Source organism: Oryza brachyantha, chromosome 11, assembly GCF_000231095.2.
Source record: "Oryza brachyantha chromosome 11, ObraRS2, whole genome shotgun sequence".
Taxonomy (NCBI): domain Eukaryota; kingdom Viridiplantae; phylum Streptophyta; class Magnoliopsida; order Poales; family Poaceae; genus Oryza; species Oryza brachyantha.
In genome coordinates, this window is record NC_023173.2 from 14,006,379 (window position 1) to 14,014,293 (window position 7,915).

The following is a 7,915-nucleotide window of genomic DNA, read 5'->3' on the forward strand; positions in this document are numbered from 1 at the left end:
GTCATTACCGAACTGACATACTTACAAACGAAAAGTAATTTATAAAATAAAACTTATATATATATATAAATAAAATTTGATAAATACAGCCAACCCAATCAGCTTAAGAACACCAAACCCCACAACACCACCTTCCGCGAATCCGAGATTGCTCCCTCTCCGGAAAATTCAAACTTCAAACTGGCCCATTCAAAAATCTCACCTCTTCAACCCCAATCATTAGCGGGTAACTCAATCACCAAGAGAGTCATTAAATTTAGTACTCCCTCTATATTTTTTTTATATGACACCGTTGACTTTTAGGTCCACGTTTGACCATTCGTCTTATTAAAAAAATAATTATTAATTATTTTATTATAATATGATTTATTATTATAGAAATTTTAATTATGCATTATAATTTTGTATATTTAGATATAAATTTTAAATAAGATGAATAGTCAAAGATGATTCTAAAAGTCAACGGTGTCATACGTAAAAATATGGAGGGAGTATATTATAAACCTAAACAAAAACCAAGCGAGAAGGCAGTAAAAACTTCCGTATTCGCCCACCCAAACAACATCTCTCGCTATTATCTCGGTTATAAAACACGTCCCCATCGCGCCACGCCCACAAGCCTCCCACGGACGGACGGCAACCCCCGCCCGCTCCTCTCCGCTGCCCCGTCCGTCCGTCCGTCCAAGTTCCAACACACGCATGGCCCCACGCCCCCCGCCGCGACGCGAGGTCCCGCGCGCCCAGCCAACCAGCCAGCACGTCCTCCCAACCGAGCCCAATCCCACCTCCTCCTCCTCTCCTCCCTTGTCTCGTTCGCTGTCTCCTCTCCTCTCCCCCGCATTCCCCACGCCGCCACCCTCGCCCAAATATCCCGCGCGCGCGCCACCCGGGAGCGATCCATCCATCCTGCCACGGGCGGCCCCCTGCAGGAGGAGCCGCGCCCACGGGCGGACCACCACCCACCCAGCGCGGCTGCCCGCACGCGCCCGCGCCCCTCCGTGAAATCCAGGGGGGCGGTGCGGGGCGGGGGGCGCCTTTGGCGGTCGTCCTCCCGTCGGTTTGACCGCCCGCGACACCGCCGTGTAGCGCTCGATTCCTCGCCGGAGGTGCCGTGGCGGATGCGCGCGGCCCTGGACGAGGCGTGCCCGCTGTGTGGCGTTGGGCCGCCGCCCGCGCGCGTCACGCTGCACAGGCGGAGGCTGCCGGCGGAGGCGCAGGGGCTCGCCGTGGTGAGGGTTGGGGTTGGGGATGAGGCGGCGGCGCTGCGGGAGGCGGTGGCGAGCCATCAGCGCGGGATCGCGGAGCTGCACGCGGAGCTGGAGGCCGAGCGCGGCGCCGCCGCGGGGGCCGCTAGCGAGGCCATGTCGATGATCCTCCGCCTGCAGCGGGAGAAGTCGGAGGCCATGATGGAGGCGCGCCAGTTCAGGCGCTACGCCGAGGAGCGGTTCGCCCACGACGCCGCCGAGGCCGCCGCGCTCCGGGACGCCGTCGCGCAGCGGGACGCCACCGTCCACTCGCTCGCCGCGCAGCTCAGGGCCTGCCGCTTCCGCCTCCTCCACCTCGGCTTCCGCTCACCGTTGTCGTCCCCCACCTCCGCCGCCGCTGAGGCTCGCCAGGACGGCGACGAAGATCACCCCTTCGACGACGATTACCCTCCCATAAACTGCATCGAACACCCTGCCTCCTCCGATGTGGGCACACCGCGCACGCACCACCTGCTCAACAGAATGCCTGGTCGGGCCTCATCCGCTGATAAGGGAGTCATATGTTCATCCCGCACAAACCTGTTTCCTGACGATGGCTACGTCGATATGGCCGATGAATTCCCTCTCCTTGTGGACCGGGAGGCATCAGATCAGGAAGATGACAGTGACAGGGTGTACACAGTGGATGCCGTGCATGGCGTGCCTGTGGCAGAGCCAGATGATTGTTGCTATATCGGGACGCCAATTGGTAGCGAAGCGAGCTTCAGGGGCACGATTGGTGCTTGGGCGGAGGAGGAGGAAATACAGAAGCTCAGCGCAAGATTGCAGGCTCTGGAGGCAGACCGGGAGTCAATGCGGCATGCCATCATGTCTATGGGATCTGAGAAGGCGCAGGTTCTGCTGCTAAAGGAGATTGCTCAGAAACTATGCAAGGAGGAGGGAGCACCACTGCAAGCAATTTCACTTAAGGTGCAGTCACCACCGCAACCAGTGGTGGTGGCACAGAGGAAGGTGGTGAAGAGGCAGAGCTTCGTGAAATTCTTTGTCATTGCAGCGATTAAGGTAAATTTGCACCATCTTGTTCTTCTAGGGCTGATGCCGAGTTTGATTTCTTGCAGAAGAATCTAAGGATTATTTTTGTGACTTTTAATAGCTTAATACTGACTTTACATGGTGCGATAATAATTTAGACATGCTGGAGTCAGGAGTGTATCTTAAATTCTTAGTACGCTGGAATATTGTCAACAGGTGGAACATGTTATGGCATGATAATTGATATAACACACACATTGAATGCACTGTTCTATCGAATTATGGAACATATATGGTACTACTGATATGCATGGAAGAATCATTAGCATGGTCAATTTATGAGAAGCTTTCTTGACAATTTTGCTGGTTTATCATCTTTGTCATATTATGTTAGAAGAGCTTCATTTGTTAGATCTGCGATAGACTTAACTGTCCATACCGTTGCATGTTTTATGTCCATTCTGTTAAAATTTGCAATATTTGTCTGAATATTATATCTGAGCTTTATGGAATTATTGGAAAATATGGCTATTATTATGTTACTCATTGGTCATGATTATGATGTCAATTAAGTATCGTACTTTTAACCCTACTGTGTCAATAAATACCATGCACTGAAGGGAAATCCCTTTTACCTTCATGTCTTTCTGTAGCTTCAATTAGGTGTCAAATAGTCATTTTGCTGCATGGTTTGGTTTTCACAAATCACAATCTAGTTGCTTCTATGCAACTAAAATAAGGGGCTAAAATCTTGATTAACTTAATGATTTAACTTAGCATATGTAGTCATAAGGTTTTCGTTTATCCTTCAACTAGTGTGCTACATATGCTAAATTGAGAGCACTAGTCAATGGCGGCGTTAGTTTAACCTAAATTTTGTGCAAGAATGATGAGGTATTTTCCTCATTGTTTCTTTCAACAAGGAACTTTGACAAAATACTAGTAGTGACATAATGGCTCTAAATGGTTTTCTATCAAATATGAAAAACTATTCCTTGCAACTTGTCAATTTGATGAGATAGTGAATTCTTGTGTTTTGCTGCCATCTGTTGCATGCACTTTCCAGGCATACCTTCTATATTCTACCATAGTGCCCAATTCCTGGAAGAAAGTACAACCTGAATTGGTTGGTGAACAAGGAATCAAGTTTAAACTATAATTCTGCCTTTTATTTTGTTCTTTGTTTAGTATAGGATGGGGCCAGTCGTGCTACCAAATGTGAAGAAAAACATGTGATCTGACGTAATCAACATTGGCTTGTCAGAACTGGATCATGCTGATAATAAGTACAACGAATAAGAATAAGGTTGGACTAACAATATGTGCTAGAACCTACCATTTCCTTGACAGTGCCTGAAGATTGCACAAATGTCAGTATGGATGTATAGTTTTGTCAGTTATGATCCAGTTTTTTATAACAATCATCCTACATGCCTGATAGATAGGAAGGAGGGATGAATAAAGAAAAAAAACTGGACATATCGATTGGCTTATAAAGAACACAAAATCACTTGTTTTCCCAGTCTTTTGAATCATTGCTTCTAGAAAACAATAATTTACTGATGTAACTCCCATAGTTGAAAACTTACTCTTTGCTGATTTGTTTATTTTGATGTTTCATCTAGTGGATCGCCTCTGTTTTTTGCTGGCGAAGGAAATCAAATCGTGTCAAGTGAGTTGCCTTATCTTGCTGGATTGGATAGTCTTTATGTGTTGTCCTTTTGTACCTAACCACTATTGGGTCTCAATGGCAGGTACCCTATCGGTATGTGTGGGAGCAATGTCGGACTGATGCTGCTACTGAACAGGTTCCCCAAGCAAAGGCGCAGAAGATACCTCAAAAGAAACTAGCTGCTACGTTTACTGATTGTACACACAAAGGATTCTGGTGCCTCTGCGATTCTCTCTCCAAATGAGTTTATTTCCCTGGATATAAAATGCTCATTTGCATGCGAATCCATTCTGGTTGTTGCATATGTTGACACCTTTTTGTCTATGCAATTCTTTGGTTGCTTTGATACGGTAATCTAGTTCACAATGGGCTCCTAGTTTATATTTTTTCAGTTTTGCTGCCTGATTTTCTTGTATTAATTGATTCTTTGTGTACCTACTACCCACGTGTTTGAGGGCATAATGTACATGGTCAATAACCGGTAAACATGTGCAAGTATGTAGTATTATATCTGCCATGTGATGAGTACAACAAATTGCAGGCGAGGGTATGACTCAGTCTGGTGGAAAAATTCAGTCAAGACATGTGCTTGAACTAGCAGTGGGCAGAATGGACTTAGGCTCTGTTTACTAAATATCCTATCATTTTATATTACTAAATATCTTTCTGGTAACAAAAAAAAAACAGTCAGAGCCACAAGGAAGAGGTGATGAAGCAAAACATCTTGTCCCTAAATATGTGATGCTGAAATCATCTTCCTAGGGTTTGGTATAACCCACACAGGGGCTGGCCAGTTGGACCAGAGCTCTGGAGATGCAATCTGATCAATGCTCTCATCTTCCAGGTTGAGGACTCCGGTATCACGGCGGTTCTGCTTCCATCCAAATAGATATAAGCTATCATCATCAGTAAAGTAGACATGATTTGGCTTCAATTGTGGATATGCATCAGCATTTAGACAGAGAGATTGATTATGCCCAAGAAACAACACATTGTCACCTATGCTGTTTATATCCACAAGCTTTTTCGCAGAAAAATCCACTTTAAATACTTCAATCCCGTTGGTATATTGAACACGTGAATCAAGTTCAACTCGGGCTCCGAATTATCGCAATCCTCATCTGACTCAGACTTCAAGCCATCTCCAGCCCTGCAATACTCACGGTCTGGTTCCTGTTCCAAATCATCTTCATCCTTGTCTAACTCTAATTGCAGAATATCTTCATCCGTCTGATCCACGTAGTCAACAAAATTGTCGGTTGTCGATCTCCAGATCTACAGCAAGTCACCACATGGAGCTCGAGCAAAGTACAGGTTCTCCTCTAGGTATGTCTTCACCTTCCCCACAACCAACTTTTGTGATACCGTAGGGCCGCAGAGATCAAATGCGTGAACTTCTCCAAATGAATTTAGTACATAAAGTAGGCCATCTTCAAACAAACAATCACAGCAATCAGTGTGAGGAGGCAACCAGGCAATCAGGTCCATTTATCATCCCCTGCTCTTGCAAATGATAGCTGTTCTAGTGGATTATGGATGAGCACTACAAAGTAGTCTCCCATGGATGGATCGCAAGACAGAAATGCCTTCCTAAATAGGTATTTTCGAAGTAATCCAAGAGAAAAGATTGAGGGTGAAGGGTATTTGAATGGGGCACCAGTGTACCACGAGTACTCGTACTCGTGAAGCTCGCCGGCATCATCGTAAATAGGCTTTACTTGCTCAATGGTGGTGAACGTAGGCAGGTTGATCTGGTCACCTGTGACGGGATTGACGAGGTGCAGCTCGGACCTCTCGTCCGCGGTGATGATCCAACCATGAGAGGACCCAATTATATATCTACTACGAATAGGTGGATCTGACATGGTTAACTTGTATTCCCTCTTCTCCACGAGGCTGTAGAGGCATGCCACGTTCTCACCAGCAGATTCAGATGTGTAGAACAAGCATGGCGTCTGGGCCTGCTTGTAGCCTCCATGGTTGCATAAACTGATATACGAAGCACGCCATGAGGAGCACACGGCACCGGCACGAACGAGGTCAGGGACATCCAGGAGGGCAAAGATCTCCATCAGCATATCCTGTGGCAAATCCAGTGAATTTCCCGCCATGATCTCTTCCTGGAATGTATTTGACAAACTTGGCAAAAACTTCAGAGATTGTAGAGCACACTTGGTCCACAAAGAAGAACTACTTGCAATACTGCAAGAAGACCTTCTTCTGTTACGATTTCCGGACAGAGACTCAATCTTGGATGCAATGTGACCTGATCGCTCTGTATTTAACAATGTATTGCTCCAGAGTCCGAGTGGGAGAAGGAAATCCGAGCAACTTCAAGTAATTGCATCAGAGCATGGGTATATTTGCATCGTCGGAGTAGGACTCGGGAATCCGAATCAAACACCGTGTTCCCCTCTTATGAAATCGCAATCCGATCTCTCGATAGCCAGGAAAAGAAGGATGACGGGGGATCAGCCGCGTCTCATCCCGCGAGGAACTAGCAGAACCGGTGCACTGCCGTCGGCGGTGGCGGAGAGTTCGAGCTACCGGACTGAGCACGCCGGCCGACACCGAAATTTCGGGGATTTTTAACATTAACCTGAATTTCGAATGAAATATTCAGTGAATTTTGCATTAACCTCATGGAGGATTACTTGGCGACGTGCGCCGCCCCCGTACCTCCGCTTCGTTGACGAGCCACGCGCCGCCGCTGGAGGAACGACGGCCGGGGAGGTTGCCATCGAGCCACTTGATCAAGCTCGGTTCGGTTGGGTGTACGTCGCGATGATAGCCGCAACTAGAGCCGCAGGGGGGCTTCACAGGGGAGACCGCCGCGCCGCGCCACCGAGGAGGTCGCCACGCCCGCTGCAGTGATCTCACTGGTGGTGAGAACGACGGGAGCGGCGAGAGAGGGGCTCCGGTGCCGGAGTTGAAGGGGCTTTGACTTGAGTCAACCAAAAATTCGACCGGGACTATTGACTACTCGCTCGCTCCCAAAATACGGCCATTGGGCTTTTTTTTTTTCCAACTAGGGATGAAATCGGATCGAAAATGGACGGAAACCACTTTTATCGTTTTCGTTTTTATATTTTTTTGAAACCGGAAACTCCGGATACCCACCTACAGACGCTTTACGCCTAATCATTCCGGATAACGCTTGCAATTCGTCGATTGAGAGTAGGTGACTCATTTTAATATCGGATACTATCAAAAACGAAAACGGAGCGAATACGAAGCGGAACGAATACAGTATCGAAAATTTATCGGAATATATAAAAACAACTCAAAATATGTATCTAGATCTTTTCTAAAACACCTTATCAAACATACAGTGCAATGATCAATCACTAATACATTATAAGTCACAAACCGATGTCTAAGATCTTCTCCCTGGGCCATAACTTGACTAGCTAATGATGATTTCGTTGCTGGATGCTGGAGGATTCCCAGTACGTGGAGGCGGTGGAGCTCACACCGCAGCTGCAGCAGCTGGACCTCCTTGGAGGCTCCCATGTCTAGCTCCTACCATCTGCTTGCTGCTGTCTGTCCTGCGTCGCCCCTACTAATCGAGCACTGCATCTTAAACTCGCCGTCCCCGGTGGCCGCCTTGCCGGCTGCAACAGTGCAGCTAAAATGGCGCACGCTGCCTGCCTCCCCGCCCTGTAGCAGTGCAGTGCAGCTAGAATGGCGCCGGCAGGGGGGTGGCAGGGTTGAAAGGGGCTACGACGCCGGCGAGGCTAGCAAGAGGCGGCGGCGGCGCTGACAGGTGCGGCAGTGGCGGCGAGGCGGCAAGGGGCGGCGGCACTGGTACGGGGCAACGGGGCTGGAAGGGCGACGACGCATGCGACGCTGCGAGGCTGGCAGGGGATTCCGGAAGGGGCGACGGCAATGGCACTATTCGGAATTCCGAAAATTTTTCCAGAAAGTTTCTAACTCCGACGGATAGTTCTCCTACCGTATTCGTTTCTGTTTCTGAAAAAAATATTTCCACTCCGATACCGTTTCC

The 7,915-nt window shown here is 48.0% G+C and overlaps 1 protein-coding gene across 1 annotated transcript; it reads left to right on the forward strand.

The window, feature by feature from the left end:
* Positions 1 to 832: 832 nt before the first annotated feature.
* On the forward strand, positions 833 to 4,190 carry LOC102709687 (myosin-binding protein 7-like). The gene is made up of 3 exons (XM_040528965.1): positions 833 to 2,267; positions 3,863 to 3,909; positions 3,992 to 4,190. The coding sequence occupies exons 1-3, from the start codon at positions 1,119 to 1,121 to the stop codon at positions 4,086 to 4,088; spliced, it is 1,293 nt and encodes a 430-aa protein (XP_040384899.1). The 5' UTR covers positions 833 to 1,118; the 3' UTR covers positions 4,089 to 4,190.
* The last annotated feature ends 3,725 nt before the right edge of the window (positions 4,191 to 7,915 follow it).

Excerpts from the sequence above, each read along its gene's own strand:
- LOC102709687 (XM_040528965.1), top strand. The coding sequence starts at position 1,119 with ATGCGCGCGGCCCTGGACGAGGCGTGCCCGCTGTGTGGCGTTGGGCCG. Across the intron at positions 2,268-3,862 it reads TTGTCATTGCAGCGATTAAG|TGGATCGCCTCTGTTTTTTG; the intron begins GTAAATTTGCAC and ends TGTTTCATCTAG. Across the intron at positions 3,910-3,991 it reads AGGAAATCAAATCGTGTCAA|GTACCCTATCGGTATGTGTG; the intron begins GTGAGTTGCCTT and ends TCTCAATGGCAG.